At 44.0% G+C, this 20,971-nt stretch overlaps 1 protein-coding gene across 4 annotated transcripts in view; it reads right to left on the bottom strand.

The window, feature by feature from the left end:
- LOC148393061 (glutamate receptor ionotropic, delta-1-like) overlaps positions 1-20,272 on the bottom strand; it is a 145,113-nt gene extending 124,841 nt beyond the window's left edge. The window contains exons 1-7 of one of the 4 annotated variants that reach the window (XM_088384541.1): positions 19,692-20,272; positions 19,565-19,596; positions 19,357-19,420; positions 15,327-15,413; positions 15,204-15,253; positions 12,487-12,609; positions 3,190-3,345 (exon numbers count right to left, since the gene is read on the bottom strand). Coding sequence is in view for 2 of the 4 variants with exons in the window: in XM_088384540.1 (XP_088240666.1) it covers positions 3,190-3,345; positions 4,414-4,492 (235 nt within the window). In the remaining 2 variants the exon portion in view is untranslated. Of the gene's footprint in view, positions 1-3,189; positions 3,346-4,413; positions 4,936-12,486; positions 12,610-15,203; positions 15,254-15,326; positions 15,414-19,356; positions 19,440-19,564; positions 19,597-19,691 lie in introns of those variants that run through there. The other 3 variants (XM_088384542.1, XM_088384540.1, XM_088384539.1) reach the window with 3 other exon arrangements.
- Positions 20,273-20,971: the final 699 nt, after the last annotated feature.

Raw genomic sequence — 20,971 nt, 5'->3', positions numbered from 1 at the left:
CTGATTAGGGTAGCAGAACCTTTACGCGGATTAAAATAACCGCGGCGTAATTAACCGGGCGGGCGAAAACGCCACGGCCCTCGCGCCCCCTTCCCTTTTGTGCCCGAGCCGCCGGAAAAGACATCCAAACAAACAAATCCATTACCAAGATTTATGCGGCATTATTAAATTCACGGGCACAGTAATAGTGAACGGGCAACGTTCCATCACATTTAGAGCACGGCGAGTAATGAGTTGTCATAAACCCGAGAATCAGATGGCGGATGAAATTACCCGTGCCGACATCTTCAAATGAACCGTCTTTTCACCTTTTGTCATGACAGATTGCGCACAGTTGAGGGAAGGGCGGGGGGAAAAAAAAAAAGTTGGAGCTCGCCTTAAACGGACGGAAAAGCCGAAAGGGATGAAGATGTCCTTGGCAGGGGTGACACGCCGGCGGCGCCGGGTGGAAAATGGACTCGGTGGGGCAGAACACTCAACAAATTACAGCCACAGCGAATGAGCGCGCGTCTACCTGCACTAAGTGGCTTTCAATTGTCGTTCACTCGGGTTGACCGAAAAAAAAAAAACGTGAAGACTCCTTTTTTTAAGACTCTCCATATTGTGCCAGGGGCAGGTTGAAAATCTTCCCACCCAGTTGTTGGAATTTGTTCATTCACGATACCCCTAAGGATGAATCTTCTTCCTCTCCCCCGAGGCGTTAAATCATTCCCACTTTGTCAATTTCCAAAGTTTCTTATCACCGGGAGTTAACTTACATAAATCTACTCTGTGGTCCAAAAATCTCCTCCCACCTCGGAGACCAGAAATAAAACTGTGAGCCGGTACAACACCTACAAGTTGCAAATCAATTGCTGAGGTTGTACTGAAGTCTTATGAGTAATACGAGAAAACATTTTCCCTCTCTCAAACACACAAAGTTAACTTTTCTTAAAAAAATGTGGGGAAAGTTGGTTAGAAAGTTGTTGAGGGAGTGAGCTTATTTGCATGAGAGATTGCACGGCCGCCTTAGAACGGTCTCATTTCAGCCAAGGTTTAAAAATAGGCAGAGGAAACTAAATGGACTGCGCTACAAATCAAAAGCTGAAGTAAGCAGGGAGAATATGAGATTGGGAGTGCTTAACAGTAGCAATAAAAAAGAAAAAAAAGTGTCAATACTGCAATATAATTTCTATTGACAAGGATTGGGTTGGTCCCCCTAGCCCGGCAAAGTTAGCGCATCAATCAGTGCCACCTTGGGAGATAACGCGTCCGCATCCCGTCGTGTATTCACGGCGGCCGGGCTACCACCGTAAAAGAGACAAATGTTGCTTTCCTGGCAGTAATACGTCAACACGCATCCCTCGCGAAGGAACAGAACGCAAGTAGCACACTAACGTGATGCATATGATTTCGGCCCGCTGTGTTTTTTTTTCAGGTGTGTACTGCACGTTGCCATCAATTATTCAAACGATCCGCTCCAAATAGCGGAAAACCACCTTGTTTTTTTGCGTTCGCTGCTCTACTGAGCCTTCGAGAACGTCAAAGTGCCCAACTGGAGCCGACTTCAGTGTATATAAAGCAAAAAAATAAATAAACCGGACAATTTAGAATCTCAATCCACCTAACCATGGTTTGGGGAATTTTGGACACAAGGTAATATTATTAAATATTACTATATAACATACTATATTAGTGTATCGTTATGAAAACCAGCTCGAAAGAAAACTGTTGTCAACGATTAATCGATTATCAAAATCGATTTCCCCTCATTTATAATTGAGTTGCCAATCGATTAATCGTAACAGCTCAAATTATGACACGAGTGCCACTTGGGACGTGCGACGGTCGCCACGACTCAATGACGATATTTTGCAGGTTTCCGTGGCAAATGTGTGTTTAGTCATCGGTCCCGTGGCTCACAAGAGGACTTGAAAGTTTGCAGGCAAGGACGCGAGAAAGCCACCTAAGGACAAACGTGACACTGCAAGTCCTCCCCCACCCTTGGCAAGCACATTTTCCTCATCAGCGGCCTTCTTAACTCCCGTGTCCACTCATGTTTATTCAACTCTCTGTCAGCCACCGCCGACGTTCTTCCTCAATGATCTCATTGTCGTTCGCAGACCCTCCCCTTTCGCTGCGGCGGGAGGGCGGCCCCGGGAAAGAGCAAAGCCAAAGGTCAACCTATGCCACCTGTCAATCAACGCCGCGCAAAGGCGGGGTTCGCATCGATCCCCCACCCTTCAACGTTCCGCCGTTTCTAGAACACCTCCAAAACAGTGGGAAGTGTAATTAAGACGGATGGTCAATCAACGCTAGCGACGGGGAAGCGCCACCACAGGAAATAGGCCATGAAACAATATCGGTGACAAATTATCTTTGCAGCGCCCACAGAGTTGCATTAAGACTCGCCAGCTACCCCAAAAGTCAAGAAATTCGATTTTTTTTTGTTTATTGCCGCCTTTGGCTGGCGATTTCTGTGCACTGAAAAAAAATGACGTATCTGCTTATTTTGTTGTTTACGTCCAACATTCGTTCTGCGAGTCGTTGAGCTTTTATACGTGCATTGAATGATGTATGAAAGACATATTGAAAACGGCATTTTTTCCATACCTTTGATTCGAAAGTTTGGAATTTGTGTTATGTGGAGTGCGACTCACCACTGCCACCTTGGCGTGCAAACGCACACGCGTGTTTCTTTTGACACGCTGAGATGCAGACAGTAGCAACAGGAAGTAGACCTTCTCCCCTTTCTTTTCATTCCTTCCTGCCTGCCCTCCCTCCTCCCTTCATTTCTTTGTCCACCTCTCACTCACGCCTTATTCCCTTCTTTCTGTCACCCGACCCATCCTTCACCCACCCACTTGCTGCTTCCTTCTTTCTTTCTTTCATCAAATACTTCCCACGTCCCCTGTCTAGGTTCTTCCACGCTCATTCTTCTTTTCTGCCTTCCCGCCATTCTTTATTTCTGTGTTTTTCCTCTCCCCATCCCTTCCTTGCACATGTCCATCTTTCTTTCCCAGCTTCCAGTACCTTTTATTTTCTTTCTTTCAGCAAACTTACCTTCCAAATGTTCTGCCTTCTCCTGGCCCCAATTTTGAAGCCATCAACCCATTCTGCCCCTCCTCCTAACCCTGCTGCCCTCCCTCTCTTTCTCCAATGTCATTTTTCTAAAGGGCGACATTCCAAAGAAAAAGTTCATGTGCCTACCTTCCTGCACAGCCTGGAAAGGGTTGTTGGGCTCAATGAGCTTGACAGAGTGGGTGATCTTCTCGCTTTGTAAGATGTCATCATTCAGACTCAGGTCCGAGATGGCCAGCTGGAAAATCTCGTCATCCTTGACGGCGTTCTCCTCAAAGATGGCACCTGTGGAATAACAAAAAAAAATTGTGGTTTTCCGGAAGAATTCTAGAAGATATGTGCAGCCACCATTTTACTTTGTAGGAGCCTTTGACAATTGTTAGAACTGGCCTGTTGTGACAGGACCACGGACAGCGACACAGGCGGTCCAACCCTCGATGCATGTGTGCGTGTGAACGTGTTTGTGGGGCAAAGCGAAGAACTAACAGTCCACTCCACTCTCCATCCTTTTGCTTGTCTGTTTATGGCATCACTGTCAGACGGGGTGTATATCAGTAGGGGGGAGGGTGGGTGGCTTTTCCGGAAAGTAGAAGTATATTTGGTGCCCGCTGACGTGCTTCAGCCAATACGACTTGGATGAAGTCCCAGTGCTGCACTAAAGCTGATGACAGAGCACCTGCTGCTGGCCCAGACTGTTGCAGCAAAAAAAAAAAAAAAAAGTGAGAAGCACTGCTGCATGCTCACTGCGCAGCTAACATGTTTGGTGTTTTAACACTGCAGCTCAATATTAATTTTTTCAGGAAGGGGGGGGGGGGGGGGTGAGGAGGGGAACTTTAGAGGGGAGCCTACTCGTTCTCGTGGGGATGGGAGGGGGTCGGAGGCAGAACCGGTGCGCGGCGCACAAAGAGGCTCTCTATGCGTTTAGCATGGCTAAAAAGTCCACTGACGTCCTTCCTCGCTGCTCTTTATTGACATGACAGTCACGTCCCGGTAGAAGTTGAGCCTTGGCGACATAAAGACGGGCGCTACGCCTCATCCATTCGGGGTTATCGCAAGCCCGAGCCACAGCCCCCCCCCCACACACGCACTCCCCCCACCCCTCCCTTCCCACCACCAACAGAAAACAGTTGCTTCTTGTTCCAAATGCGCATTTGAGCAGCACGTGTGACACAAACACGCAGCAAAAACCGCTGGACGCCTGTGACCATTCAAGGAGCTGGCATGCACCAAAGAACTTTTCAGCCCCGGAGAGATGAAGTGAACCCCAAAAGCGTAGACCGAGAAATGCGCAGAGCGCCGCAACCGTTTCCGCCTGATGCTTCTCATTTCACCTGCGCGTAAGGCTTGGCTTACCGATGTGTATGATGGAGTCCCCTTTGGCCGAGTTGCATTGCAATATCCACAAGGAGAGGCAGACCAGCAGCAGCTCCATGGCAGCATGCAGCAGCGCAAGCAGCTCATCCAAAAAGGAACGCAAAAACCAACCGGGGGGAAAAAAAAAAAAAAAAACAGGAAGAAGCGCTACTGCTTGGCTGTCCTGTATAGTCCAACTGGTCCAAACGGATGGAGCGACCCACCACCACCACCACCACACTCCCGCCCCCCGGGCTCCGCTCAAGCACAAAATTAAAAAAAATTGAAATTAAAAAGAAAAAAACCACAGCGAGACGTCCAGAGCCGCTAGAAGCAGCCAGTCAAATGATGAGTTCCGCGGGAAAGCTGCTCCGGAGAAGGAGGGGAGGGGGACGGATTGGACATGCATACGAGCCCGGGTGAGAGAGACTTGCCGCTCCCGCCCTCCTCCAGCAGCCGGTGAGGAGAAGGAGGAGAGGAAGATGCGGGAGGATGAGGAGGAGGAGGATGAAGAGGGAGAGGAGGGGGAGCGTGCACACACGCTTTCAAATTATTACTGAGGCAAACTGGGGAGGGGTGGAGGGGGGGGGGGGGGGAGAAAGTCCACGCCACGATCCCGTGCTGATCACGTGACTGCAGCGAGTGCAGCTTGCTTCTCCCGACGAGCCGACTAGAAAAAGACTGGAAGGAGATGGAGAAAGACGCACAACATGATGACACGAGAGGGAAAAAGGGGCGTTGAGGGGGGTGTTGTGGAGGGGTGGGGGGGATACACACGTCCGCACCGCCGCCGCTCCTGCTGCACTGTGACCAGACGTGCGTGGCGTGACGGATGCCCACGGACACGGCGAGGACAGTTCACTTCTGGAGAAGTTGCAACAGAAAAAGAAGAGGAGGACGCGGCGGTTCCGGAGCACGGATGCATCACGAGTGGACCAGACTCATCCACGTAAAGAGGAGCCTCGTCACATCAAACATCAATGCCAGCTATCAATTTATTGACCTGAACTGGATTTTTTATTATTTTTTTTCTGTGTGTGTCTGTGTCATGAATATTTCAGCGCACGACGCGCACTCAGGAGGAAGACGCGCGGAAAGAAGAGAGCGCGGAGTGGCGGACCCCCCCGTAGCCTTACAATTAAAGGATATTTCTCGTGTTTGTGACGAGAACGGAAATATCTCTTAATTGTTGGGTTAAGTGGGTGAAAGTTGCAGCGACGCCGCCGATACGGGATGACGGAGAAGCCGCTCCAGACAGAAAAAAAAAAAAAAGCACCTGTGGAGGCAACCCTCCCTTGTCCAGTGCACCTCTCATCTCATCTGCATCGTTGCCTTCATTTCATGTTCATGTCACGGCGGCGTCGTCTATTATGCGTCACCTTTTACACCATCTGTTTGTTTCCCCCAAAGTTGTAATGAGAAAGAAAAAAAAAAAAAGTCATACACTGCCCCCGCTGGCCACAGCTGGCTACTTAACAGCTTGGTGTGTTTCTTATGTGCTCACAAAAATAGACTATAAAAGGTGAGGAAGGGGAGCTATTTTAGTAAGGCGCCTTTGAAAATAATGATGCCGAAAAAAAAACTTATTCCCTTGCTACGAGCTGGATTTAGTGTGAATATTCTAAAAGCGTCCCCCTCTCCCTCCTCCTCCCTCGTGTTCGCTTTATGAGCGATGATGCTCCCGACAGGGAAGGAGAGGCTGCAAGAATAAATGATTAGACTTTTCTTTTTTTTTTCCTTCCCTCTATTCGGTAAATGACAGCTCCACAGGCAGTGGTGGATCAATCCAGATCCATTCCAAGCTGAGTGATGTGCCTGGACATTTGGGGGTTGCTTTGATCCAGTGTGATCAAGATGGATTATATATACCAGCGTGGGGGGGGGGGGGTATACAGTAATATTGGTTGCACTGATATATGAAGCAATATGTCGCTATTCTCTGCAGGAAGGCGGCCTTTTGTGTAAAGGTTGGCGTTAAGAATCATGGCCCTGACATTCACTGGCGACCAGTCAAATTCAGCTGGGATGGGCTCCCAAAATATCTGCCGATGGAAACACTGCAAACATAACATTAGTGTCAAAGTAATGGGACGATTGGAAAGTTGAATAAATTTATCTGGCCTTAGTAAAAAAAAATCAAATGCGGCCCCGCCTTTTCCCATGTGTGTGTGAGACAAAGCTCTCAACGTGATGCAGCATACTACAAGCGCAACAAAACAAACCGATTGTTCACTTAATAGCTACAAAGTGAACTTTATTGCTTTCATAAATCTCACCGCCGGTACCTAATGATGTGTCCAGCGAGCGAGCGCAGGTCAGACGCGACGTAATGCGCTCGGCGATATTATCTTTTTTATTGCCGCATGTATGTATTTGATCGAACCAATGTGAGGAGAAAGAAATTCGCCGTTCAAATATTAATCCTAAAAAATTATTTATGAAGACGCAGGAGAGAAACTGCGCGAGCGCCGCGTACCCGGGCTCCTGTATATTAATAAGCACATTGAACGTGATGGAAATACACCGTTAGTGTGTTATGTAGTTGGAAAAAGTGTTCAACATATGACTCGAGGGCCACAGGTAAACCCAAACCAGGGCCTGATCGATTAATTAGCTAGCCTATTGAGTCAGGACTAAATGTGTTAAATGACAGATGAGTCAAAGCAAAAATGGCACTCGCCTCTCATGGCACTACTTTATCTTTGTGCTTACTTTTTTTTTTTTTTTTTTTTGGTAGGTGTTGCTGCCAACACTGGTTTTAAGGCAGTAATGGCTGATTAGACACTTGACGATACCCCTGCTCTGGTGCATAGAGCCCAAAAAGTGGATTTAAATGACGAGAGGATGCCATAAGGAATCAAAGCCAAGCTGTTAGTCACGGATGAGTACCGCTATTGGATTAGCCACTCATTAATAGTCTATTCTTGTCGGATAAGCCCCCCTTTTTCCCCTTTATTATTTATTTCCCGCAGCGTCTTGCAAACGTCTCGCCCTGATTCACTCCGACCGCGTGACGTTGGCTTTATTATCGGCGCTGTTCATTTAAAGCAAGTTCCGTCTCCCGCTTTCAATTATCCCCTGACATATAGCTGGAGGCCCGGCACTCTATGTGCAATGTTTACAGGGGTAATATACATGTCTCGCCACCAGTGTAGCTGCTCTCTGACCTCATCGATTAGCGGCGCTATTTTAGTGCCGCGACGCAAACAAGATGAACGGAATCGGCTCGGCGGAATCTTTTAACGGTGACCGAGCGTAATTCTTCCCGCACCGACGGAAAACGACCACGGGCTCGAATCTACACGCCGCTGATAGATTTAATGAGCAAAGAATGGTTAGGCTATTGCTAGCTAAAATTGGAGAAGTAGTCTTATAGCTCAATCAAAATCGAACAACCAATCACAATCTGCGATGCCAACTTTGTCGATGACTCGCCGATTGTCAGCTCGTTAGACATTTATTTTACTTTGCTGCATTTTTTTGCCTGTTGGAGATTTTGCTAAAAGAAACAAATGTGAGTTCTACTCCCTGCTCTCCAATTTTTGAATTTCCCGACCTTCCTGGTTCCATAATTGAGCTTTTCCGAATTAATAGCGTATCAGCTCAGACGTGGACACAGAGGTGTCTATCTAGCAGTCAGTCTGCTTTGTCAGTCTTCAACATGCTCTGGGATTACTTAGACGAAAAGCCCCGCTGCCAATTTGGAGAGAGGGGTTACATTTATTTTTCTGTGTGCCGAGAAGAGAAAAAAAAAAATCCATTCACGTCAGGCAGAAATGTGCGGGGAATAGCAAGAGGTGTGCGCGCAGAGCCAGAGGTGAAAAAAGTAGAGAGCTCGCTTCCAAACACACAGCCCGAGGTAACATTAACGATTAATCATGTTATGGGGGAACAAGCACGAGCTCCATCACCGAGGCTGAATTTCAATGAGCCAACTGTTGACTGCATGGCAGACCGCTGCCCCCCCATAAAAAGAAAAAAAATTGGTGAAATATGCAACAGGTGATTAATATCGGAGCCTTGTGGTGAACTACGCCAGTGAAGCACGGAGTGGGAGTTGGATGTATCTGTCAGCCTGGAGGAAGAACACGAACGGTTGACAGGTGTCAAGTCTCCACAAAAAATGAAATAATAATAACGTCACGTATTGAACCTTTAAAAACTCGCCGTGTGGAGACTTCTGCTTCACTAATTAAGCGGATTTACACAAACTGCCAACCTTTAATTAACAGTTTATGGATCCCGTGGGGAGCAGAGTGGACGAGTGGTTAGAACTGCCGGCACAAGGGACGTTCGAATCCCGTGTGGAATTTGCGACCGCTATCTTGGCCATCAGGCTGCTTTAAAAATGACATTTTTAATTAACGATTATCTGTCATTAAATGTGGATTTCAATCATTTCCGCTTTGTGTCATTTAATCATTTCTGGGTTTGCGTTTGTCAACAATTATTCCAGTTAATGGTTACAGTGCCACCTGCTGTTTGAGCACCTTTTTTAAATGCACATATGTGGATATTCAGTGGATATTAAAAGTCTACACACCCCTGTTCAAATACCAGGTTTTTGCGATATTAAATAAATGACTCATCATTACAATCAAATCATTACAAAATATTTCCATTATTATGACTCTAAACAACACAAGACAATTTAAATGAGCATTTGAGATGGGAAGTTAAACTAAACATGAAGTGAAGATGCATTAATGTCCACACCCTGCGATATATACCTTCTTAACCACAATGGCATAATAAAAATATTGGCAAGTACTCCGTTCCTGTTAATTATTAAGAGGAACCTCCGATTCTTTCCCGTGTGTGCTTGGTCATGATCGTTTATTAAACAAGGTGTCAAGGTGTTCCCACTAAATAGTGTCTGCCTTTCCACCAATTTGTCAAAGAGCTAATTACTCAAAAGTTCTTCGTTCTCAACCATATCGATGGAAACCTTCCGGGAAGGAATACATAATGGGGTAGAACGGATCTGTCGGAGACGTCCTGTCATCCCCTGCACGAGCACGCCTGTAGAGAAGTTTACAATTTATGCGCCTAATAGCGACCATTGGGTCATTTGTTGTGCTCGCCCCGGGCGGTGCTATTGAACCCGTAGACATGTGTGCCGCATTTCATTCAGACTGTGCCTGCGAAATGGTCATTAAGAGGTGAGGTTGTTTCAAGAAAAAAAAAAACCCAGAAAAGGGCCAATTAACAGGAATCCACCTGAAAGGCAGCGTTGCTTTGAGAGAGTGCAGAGATACGACACAAACAGGAAGACGGCGGTGAAAGAAAAGCCATTCTAAGAATATCTACATTTTCAAGGAGACAGAAACAAAAAAAACAAACATGTGCGCAGGCTTTTTTGTTCAATGGCTATTGTGGGGTGGGGGGGGTTTGGAGAAAAACCACCGTCACGGCACAAATCCTTTTCAAAGCATCACAGTTTGGTACAATAGAAAACGCTGGCTGGCACTGATAGAGTTAAAGCGGACCTCGTGGAGCTGGTGGTTATTAACAAAGTGTGGAAAAAAGAAAAAAAAACTTACAAAAGAAACATACGAGTATGTCAACAGGACTCCAAATTCCCCCTTGGTACTTTTCCTTGTCTTGCTAGTATCCTAAACTGGATCCAAGCTGTAGAATAAATGCTCACAAGGCTTTTCGCAGATTTGGGTAATAACCGTTTCCAGCTGATTTATTACACAGCCTCATTTAATAAGTGCCGACCGATTAATTAATTGGCGGATGATGGAGTCAAGCGACGGCAGCCCATTACACCAAAACGAGGTGCCGAGCAGAGCTTTTATTCTGCCATGTAAAAAAGATTACGAACGGCCGCCGATCATTGCCATACACTAAGCTTCGATCGCAGTTACCCTGAACTGTAATTTAAAATATGGCTTGTGGGCAAAGTGTGACCCTACAAGACAATACTTCAATTTACAATATTTCCGAGGAGAAAAATAAGCCTCCATTTTAGAACGAAGTATTTCCTGTGACCCTTTTGGTGAGTTATATTCCGGGGGTCATCTCCAGAAGCGACTCCCCGCAGTGAACTCTTGAAGAGTCCCTCAGTGCGGCAAAAGGAACTCCTTTAATCCAAACTGTTAAATCGAGTCAAAGCCCGCAACCTTCACGAGCTGCCCCGCCTGACTGACTTAGGATCTGCAGGCCGCCGAGTGATGAGAACACAGCCGAGGGGAAAAGATTCATTTCGACCGCACCTTTCCGACGGTGTGAAAGGCTTTCGGTTTCATGGTCCACCACTTACATTTCACCCAGACTGCACACAGGAGAAGGCACAACTCAAATGTCAGAGCTTTTTTTTTTTAATTATTATTATTATTATTATTATTATTATTATTGCTATTGTCATTATCGTTCCTATTATTATTTATTATTATTATTGCTTGGTTGAAGCCTTCCCAGCATGCAGTTAAAAGTTAAACGATACTTTTTATATTTAAAGTTCCCACGTGTGCTTTGTACCGTTCTGCTATAAGGAATAAAATTGGCGTTAAAGGCAAATTGTGGAAGAGCGCTCAAGTTTGGGACAAAAAATAAAAAAAAATAAAAAAACCAAGATGAATCAGTATCAAAGAGGATGTTATTGTTTGTGGCACTCTCGAGTCAGTCAAGAAACATTTGGACTAGGTGAGTCTCGCCTTCCTCACGGGCGCGTGTGCTTGTGCTGCAGCCGACTTTCATTATCCTCTCGCAGACGCCCCCCCCCCTCCGCCTCCTGCCGAGCGCGAGCAGATAGCCACATCTCAGCATCAGTCACACGCTCTTCAGGGGCACGGCGGAGACATTCCTCATGGCCTCCAGGCTCAGGCAATCAGAAACGGGAGATCCATCAAAGGGAGCACGTGTGCGCTGGGTTTGGAGCCCCATAATGCTTCCCAAATCAGTCCATCAGAGCGCGGAGAAGATAAAAGTAGCCGCCAAAGCGCGCATGAGGCTAGGACGCTGAGGTGCATCAAGAAAAGTGACAAACTGAAATAAGGCTCATTGATTTTGTTTGCTTTAGCTTTAAAAAAAGGCTCATTTAGTGCAGCCGAGTGTGACGGCTGTTTTTACAGCTCCAGAATAAAGACACCTTATAATACAAAGACCACCCCTGAGGGGCTGGAACCTACCGCGCGATTTTTTTTTTTTCATATTTTCCAAGACGCTGACATGTCTGGACGAGATATTTTCAATCTGTGCATCAAACGATAAAGTCCTCAAACCTATCATATCGCTCTGGATCCAAATGTGATTTCCACGTGTCAGAAAATTTGGATTTGATCTAAAACAATGACTGGGGCTTGTTGATTACGGTTAAGAAGTGATCATTCAAAGCAGGTTGTCGTGTTGGACTATCGAGCCCCTGAATAAAGAGGAAGATGATGACCACCCCAGGGCCAGGAGCGCAATGGAGCAAAGTAAAAGTCCAATTTTGTTGCTCATAATTCCAACGGTGTGTAGGAACATAAAGCCTTCTATACGTATCTTTAAAGCACCATTGCAGCCAAGCTCATTAATTTCAAGACTTTGTGACAGCGCCAAGATGCCAAGTCGCAGCTAATTGCCTGTGACGGATTCTCTTCTTTTTATTCTTTTTATTACGACGTCCTGCCCGAGTGATTGTCGGCCGGCAATCCTTTGTACACGCCACGTTTGAGACATATGACGCTCATATTTATTTAGATATGTTAAATAACCACACCGGCACTTTTGTACTTCATAAAATTTAAGAGATAACAGTGAGCCACTCTTTTAGTGACAGCTTTAACAATAGATGACACTTGAGGCAGTCGGTAAAGTTTTGCAGCTATTTTGCCGACGTTGGGCCATACACGTAGAGAAGTATAAAAAAAAATAATAGAAATATTTAATATATTTATATGTATTTTATTTATAAAAATATAAAAAGGAGAGGCCAACGTATTGGCATGGGGTGCTAGGATAAAGTACTAAAATTAAAATAATTAAAAATAATAGCCGACGGATTTGTAATAACTTTGGCGACAACAGTCCTGGGACTTTTCTGACGCACCTTATAAATATCTGGCAGTAAAAGAGTGTACTTACAATGCCGTGTTTTGCTTTGGGATTTTCTTCCCTTCCTTTTTCAAAGGGAAAGTTGAAAAGCTCTGTGGCCTTTGGCGGACACACCGAATCGCTTGGAGCTGCTGCCATCGCAGTTATTTCAACCTGCCAGAGAAGACCGAGTTAAAAGTCATTTTTCCATACAGAGATCAATAATGCTGATTGCTGATTAGATGATTAGTTGGATTGAGGAATTTATTTATCCAATGATATATTGGGGAGAAAAAAAGCGATCAATCTACGCTGTCACCAGGCTAGCAGCCATCGAGCTAGCAATTTATTCCGAGGTGTCAACTAGTTAAAGAGCCATGGAGTGAGTTCTCTATCTTCAATGTGTTGATCTGGAGGCACACCAGCAATTTTTGCCATTAAAAGAAGAAATAAAACCTTGTTGAGCCACTTGAGACGAATCTATTTGTGTAGCAATACCTAACATTGCGCCGCTACCAACAAAAAAAGAGATCAGGACTGAAATCATTTAGCGACCGGCGAGGATTAGACAACAAAACAAGATGGTGGAAGAAAATATCATCTTGTTGGGAGAAAGATGAGAACGCAACTTTTCTGGTTTTGGAATCAGAGAGTGGCAATATATTCTCCTTAACTTGGAATAAAACTCAGTATTTTTCGACTATGATGCAGCCCAGCAAATAATTCTCTTGTTGAATTAATATGTTTGACAACACGCATTAGTGGGCTGCATTATCCCAGGATTTGGAATCGATCCGAAATTAAGGCGGCGGCATGATGAAATGGCTCGAATCGGAATGAGTTTTCATTATCGTCGAGTGTTTTTATGATTTTTTTTTCCTTCTTTGGGGAGCTAATTAACTAAAGCTTTGGAAAGAATTTGAGCACATTTTATTTTATTTGGTCTATGCTTTGTCATGAAGAAATAAAACCCGCAAGGTCGGCTCAGTTCAAACTATTGTTTGTTTGAAGTCACGCTGGCTATTAAAGCGAACTGGAAGCACACCATTAAAAAGAATCCATTTGAGCTAAATGTTCATGTCGTCTCATTTATTCCCCCCCCACCCCCAAAAAAAATGTATCCACTCAGTTTAATTACGATGAGTTTCTGGTAATACTTTTTTAAAAGGGGTCGGGGGCGTTGGTCCGACTAACTCATCGGGTTGTAAAGTGCATTATTGCTGGCAATGAAAAGCGTGTAAGGAACGATTTATGCCCTGTATGAAGAAGCCATCTCGAAGGCAAAGACGGTATTTAAGGTGCAATCAAACTAAAAATATGCATTTAGGTGTTTTTTTTTTCTTTAAATGGAGCTCACAGGTGGTGAAATGAAATCTTCGGCTTTGAGCTCGCTAAAGAGCATTGCTAATGGCTCACGTTTGGAAACATGTAATTTGGCAATGGAGCCATCAAAGCGTTTGACAGCTTCTTGCTTTTTGTATGTGCTAACGACCTGTCGACATGAACGTTCGCTCATATTTCACTCGCCGGGTGAAGCAAAATGAGACAGTGATTTAATAGTCTTCATAATAGATAAGTTCCAAAACAGATAAGCACTAAATAAATTGATTCCACGTTTCAGGTCAAAACTACCAAGTTTGAAGAAGAAGCTGCTGTTGTGAGGTCAATCCCCTCCATAATTTGGCACAGCGCCCCCTGGTGGCAACAGGAAATGGCCAAAAACTACAAGGGTTTCTTACTGTAGAAGGAAAGCAGTGAGACCTTGAGTGAGTTTAATTTGTTCTGTGACAAAAAAATCACAAATCAATTTGAAATTTTTTTGAATTTTTAATCAAATTTGAATAAAATTGAATTTTTTTTTATTTATTTGAAATAAATGTTCACAATGGAATTGAATCAAACTGATTGGTCACGTAAGACAAAAATCCAGCTAAAAAAGGTCTTCTTTTTAGCCGTCATTCCAAACTACTTAAATTAGGCAATCAGTGATTGTCATAGCAACAACAGCAATGCGATTGTCTCAAGGACAAGCCAGTACCTCACCAATATAATCAACAACCATTACCAGATGTCATTATCGCAATTGAGGGTTCTGAAATACGCTGATAAACGGCGTTTGATAGGAGTCTCTCAGCAACACGGACGGCATTCTCCATTCCAAATCTACTCAAAAGTGTTTTGGTTCAGGCACAAAATGATGACTCCCCCCGCCCTCCGCAAGTCGCAGGAACAGGCGGGCGCCATCAGTCAAGACTCTCCAGGGAGAGCTTGTTTTGCTCTCACTTTGGGATGCAACTTGATGATGATGAAGTATTTTTCGTAAGCCTCGACCTAACGGCGGGCAAGAAGGCTTAATGGCAAGCACATAAGGAGATGGCGTCAAATAATGACGAGGACGCTGTTTGTTGCTGTTTTAAGCCCTCAATGTTCCTGCGATCCTTCGTTGTCTCCAAACTAATGAGCACTTATGTGCTGAATTATTGATACACGTTGCGTTGCGGCTCTGTGACTGTTTTATGAAACCATTTTGTCTGTCTGGGAAAATGAAATTAAAGATCAGCGACTGCTTATTGAAGATGTACGTCTTTCCGCCCGGGAAAAAGAAGCACGCGAGTGCTTTTAATGTCACGACGGGATTTATTCACCAATAACAAATATAACAAAATGTGTTTGCTGATAAAATGATAGTGATGTCGTTAGTGTTTCTCAGAAAAATAGAAATGCTCCAAAAAGAATAGCAGACACGATCATAAACAAGTTCCACTTGCCTTTCAAACACAATGTGATCCAGGAGTTGTGTTTCCTTGAGCAGAAGGACCTGCAAGATTTCATTCAAGGGTTACAAATGGCTTTCTGGGTGAATTGCCTTCAAATCACAAACAAGTTCCTACCGTGTACTTCCAAGACGTTAGCTTTTCCATGATTGAGGGCAATTGAGGAACTCTTTGTGTGTTCCATCATCCAATCCGTGAAGGAACCTGAAGAAAACCCACACATGCACAAGGAGAACATGCTAAGTCTGCACAGCCAAGATTCAAACGCAGAAGTTTATGCAGTCATATTTTTTTCTTTTACTCTTTATTGACATTCTGTCTGATACCGTAATCAATAAATCTGAAGGCTCGCAAATTCATCAGCAAATATTTACCCCCCCTAATGATGCTAGCAAATATTTGCTCCATTTCCATCGAAGCAACTTTATCCATTACTAGACGGCTGTGGTATTTATTGACCGATGGGTCCAAAATTATCTTGGAGCTAAAAGGAAGCCCATCGGATGCTTGAATCGTCACAGCAAAGTGTCGGAACACAGAATAGGGCGCATTACCGCCGCATGGGCTGAGACGGACGGGATGACCATCGGGGCTAATTCCGGCAACAAACACTCACTGGACCCGATTTTCCATTCAGGCTGGATGCACACAGTGTATATCTTCATATGTAATGTGTCGGGACATAAATGAGAAGTCTGGGACCCAAGCGCCGGCGTCGCAGGTGACCATTAAAGTCGGGTAAAAATTACGTTAAGCGACTGCGGATGCGCTGCAAATTCAAAAAGCTTTTAAAACTTTTACATTACTACGCCGATGCACGCCCGCTGGATAAAATAAAAACTAATGTCCTATTGATTTGATGTCCGGCGTGATGTGTGGCTTCCAGCGAAACCCACCACAGCGAGACCGTATATTCTTATGCATGGTGCAAGGCAAAAAGGTCATTATGTCATTGACGGAGCTTTTTTTTTTTTCCCCCGTAGATATCAAACAAACTCAAGAGCGCTTGCTTTGTTCTGCTCGCCGACCAGAGTACATTAAATATCGAGGCTATTGATTTTACATCAAACAGGCGTCACGTCGCACAATGTGCTGAGGATGTAAGCCGTCGCGTTGTACAGAAGCCGCAGTGCGTTTACATCGCCGGCAATACTGATGGGAAGGAAATGGATCACATATGTTGAGTTAAGAAAGAAGAAGAACTTGAACTCAACTATAAGAATCATCTTGGTGGCTTCAACTCTTGGCCAGGTATGGAAACAAGAGTTACAGTACAATCCCGTAAATATTCTGCTACCGTCTCAAGAGTTTTCAATCAACTTACAAACCCGTCATCAAGGAGTAAAAGATATTTGGACCTGGATCTCCTGACATCCTGAGGATCATTCAACCGAGTCAAGACTTCACGGCCAGCTACAAAATGCGCTTCCTTGCCATAAGGAGACCATTACGAAGCATCCTAAGACTCTCGGGTATGTAAGACAATAAACATGATAAAAAAGTCAATTCTTCGCACCCTGCGAGGCTCAAGCATACAAAACCTCATGCAAAAAACAAAGCGAGGGGAATCAAGTGGAATTATCATGGCGGAGGCCGCCCGGCATCCATCCGTGACGGCTGCGCACCGCCACGGGCAAAGCGGCGCAGTCCCATGACTGCCGCCCGACTACGCATACGTTCTTCCTCCTCTGATACTTCAACGTAAAGCCTGGAGCATGGACCGGGCCGAGAACGATTCCTCCCCCGTGGCCTCGGTCGGAGTTATTGAGCTACTCCTCCTCTTGTAATATATCTGCGTAGGCAATATTTACTACTTTTATAACAAAGGAAGGAGGCGGGACCAGTCTCGTTTGTTGCAAAAGTGGGAATGTCAGCAGTTACGGTTTATGTAGACAAAGTGTTCGATTAGCCGTGACGCAAATTGCCGGTAACTCAGTATTTGCGTGAGACTGTTAGTTACTTAGCGGGATTAATGCAAAGATAACTCAACACCCGGGTGGGATCAGTAAGCATCCCCTCGGAGACCGGAAGATGGAGCTGGCGCCTCCGGTCTAGTATTAGCGGTGGAAGGGTCGGTTGAAATATCGATACCAGCCCCTGGTATCGATGTTGATCAATGCCGGTGAACTCCAGTTACTGTGCCTCCCAGACATTCTTGTGAAAGGCTCGAATCTGTAAGCTAGACCTTTCACTTTTCTGTAGTTTTATACCTCCCACAGGCAGATTTAACTTAATAACCAGTACGCAAAATATACTCCACGCGTCGGCTTTCATTCGTTTTAATCGACTTAAACGCTCCTGCTTGAATAGTTCTCCAAATAAAAGGCCTCAAGCTGTTCATTTATATACTCTGTTATGAAGTTCACCAAAAACCGGACAGAATCCAAAACAATTTTACATTGCGCGGCTATATTTGAACATTTTTAAGCAAGCTATAAAATTTTGGCTAGCTTTAACGCTGCTAATTGAGAGCTAGCATTCGGTTTACAGTCACCATACGGGCTGGTGGAAATTAGCATAGATGTTTTGATCAATATAAAACTTCAAACAACGGCTGATTTTGCAAACGCCCTAGACGGACAGCCTAAACAAAGATGGAAATTTGATTCAATTGAACGCTGCTTGGTGCCAACGCATCACCTGAGCGTCAAATATTTCGAGATATGAAAACATTAGTGCTGATCCAAAGTCAAATTGTTTAGCCTCGAATCTTCCAAGAGTAAAAGATGCTTGACTTCCAAAATCTATTTTGCCATTTGCATTCTATTTCCCTGATTGAGGCTGCAGTTGAACAAACACGGGTAATAAGGTCGCAGCGAGGGGAACGCATAGCGCCTGACAGGCTGATCCGGCAATTTCCATAATGCAGCTCGAGTAGATGGCGTGTTTCTTCCAAATCTCTGATTTGTATATAAAACAAAGCAAAAGCCAGTCAGCTTTGGCCCGTCTAATGATGTCGACCGGTAAGGCGGCTTAAACATGACTGTTATTGATCTCGATCTTTCGCGCCTGATCGGGCCATTAAGTCGGGCGTCAAACGTATCGTCAGATCTGACAAAATCGAGAACTGGTGTTCCGTTCATGTCACAATTTGGCCTTTTTGCCCGGCGATCTGACGATAGCGTTTGTCCGTCTGTCGTCCTCTGATGCAACAATAACCCCCGGGGGCTTGTTTAATGGCTAGAAACTTTTTTTTTCCCCCCAGTCTCGCTTTGCACGCTTGCTTCACATCTCATCTGACACATTCCCCTGCGCATCTGACTATCAAAACCGTGACAAAAGAGACACAAAGCGACGGCGGTTAGACTACAAAAGTGGGTCAGTTGGCGTTGAGAGGTTGATGAAATGGTGAGAACAGACAACAATCTCATCCAGATATCGCTGTTGGCAGATCTACTCAATCCAGATCTCTCTTTACATCATTCATTTCCTCTTTAAAGAAGCACTTGTTTTTTTTTTCCCCTCAAGTTCACCCAGCAGTTCATACTAACTTAGCCAGCCAATACTAGCAGAACGTAATTGTGTGCAACAATACAGGTTGCATTTAAATAAAGTGATTTAAGGTCAAGCAACAACAGAGCTGGCATTCATCCTATTCTAGATGATTATTTGATCGTTTATGCAATCGGTAAATTGCCTATGGATTACATAATATGGCAGCAAAGCACTAGTTTTGTTCAAATGAAGCTCCTCAACTCACTTCAGCACTAAAAACGCAAATAGGTGAGTTTTTCAGCTAATAACAAATAGGTTCCAAAAAACACATCCGCACATGCCAAACAGCAAATCCGCTGGAGCTTGCTGGATATATTTTGACTAAACGATGCTTGGCATAATTTACACCAATGGGAATCCAAGCCAATTTCTCAGTTTTCATTCTCCTTCCAGCCAGCACAGGACCAATTTGCTTAACATTCCAGGAGACTACAGCCATGATTAAGATTTGCAATTCAAAAATGAGACACAGCATAGGAATTTGGAATTAACAATAAATGCATTGAAATCATCTTAAGAGCCTCAAGCAAGATTCTTGTCATATCTTTGAAGCAACGAAAAATAAGCATCAGAGAGCTCACTTGGAGTGCAATGTATTTTCAATAAGCACAAGAAAACAAGAAAAAAAAAATCAAAGAATGCATAAACATACATAATGGACGACACTGAAGCAGTTGGTGCATTTTGGACCTGGGCTTCCAGTGGTTGAATCCCCTCTGTGAACACGAGCACCACGATAACATCACAAGACAATAAACAAAAACACAATCATACATTGTAGCGTTGCAGAAACTGGGGCATTTTGTATTGAAGAATGAATACCATTATTACCAAACCAAGAAACACTTTTTAACCTTTACCTTCATTACATCAACTCCAAAAGAACTCTGCCCTAAAATAGAGCAATTCACAATTAATATTCATAAATTATCATTTAAATGATATAAATAATATATAAATAAAATGACATTTAAATCATATACTCACCAGAAATGCCCAATACCTTTTGGCTAAGTCCATCCTCCTTTGCTCCTCAAAAATAGCTAACTCGTTGTTTTGGCGCGACAGAGCTAGCTAGCTAGCTAGTTGTTACTGCTCTGAGCGAGTTTTGAAAATCATTTTCCGGGTTGAAACAAGACAGCCAACAAGAGTGCTGGTCGAACTAGTCTCGAGATTTAAAATTTTCTTTGAATTTCTACTGTTTGTTGTATCATGTATGTCTTGGATATTGCGTAAATAAATTAAACTAAACTAAACTAAACTAAAGGTCCACTATGAATGCTCTTCACGCACCTGCGTGTACACGAGCTAATGTGAGTCCTACTGAGTCCGAACACGCCCCCGCTGCAACATGATTGGCTGACACATCAAACTACAAATTAGCGCTAATCAACCAATCAGCGGACAGAAATAACTGTCGCGAGAATAGAATCAGATTGGACAAAATAATAATAATAATAATAGAGTGAGCAGTCAACACAACATACCTTGAAATAAAGATAAATAAATAAAAAAACGTTGTCAGGAATAAATACATGTATATCCATGTTTGGGGAAAACAGAACACTGCGACATGGACATTATTTTATATTCATGAGAACTAACAAGATTGGGGTTTTTTTTCATTAATTCAGGCTGTTCACCATTTTATTTTGTACAGCATTTAAATTTAACAATGTCAATGGCACATAATAATACTCATTGTGTTCCAGGGGCCAGTATGGTCATTACTCTAATTATCATGATTAAAAATAATGACAAGGTGAAATTCTGCACGAAGTCTATTTCTCTGCTTTATTTGCACTATGTGTCTGGAATATTCACAATATTCACCCGATGCCCTCTCATGTTATTCACATATTAAAGTTCCTAATATATAAACATGTGGGAAAATATTTGACGTGAGTGTCTGTTGGCAATATACAAAGATTGCATGTTCAATCATTTTACCTTTGGTACCATTTTAGTCAAGTGTGCTAATGTCAACGCCGGGACAGCAAATGATTACTTCTAGCAACATAGCACACGTATACATCAGTTTTTATCTGCATATCTGGCGCATAACGGCCCCGCCTGCTAAAGCGTGTAAGTGCAGAGAGGATTTGATTATATGTATATGTCATTTAGATTTCCCAAACGGGCCGGAAAGTGCAAAAGCGAGTGTAGATGTACGGGCACAATAAATGAGATTTACCTTGACTTATATGGGGAGCGCCCTTGTGTGGAATTGCATTCTCAAGTAGTGCGTGTGTGCACGTGTGGGTGTG

The sequence above is a fragment of the Syngnathus floridae genome, chromosome 9 (assembly GCF_059516105.1).
Source record: "Syngnathus floridae isolate MCC-2025c chromosome 9, RoL_Sflo_1.0, whole genome shotgun sequence".
In the NCBI taxonomy this organism is placed as follows: domain Eukaryota; kingdom Metazoa; phylum Chordata; class Actinopteri; order Syngnathiformes; family Syngnathidae; genus Syngnathus; species Syngnathus floridae.
Note: the sequence above shows the minus strand (reverse complement) of the source record. Positions and strands in the feature narration are given on the sequence as shown.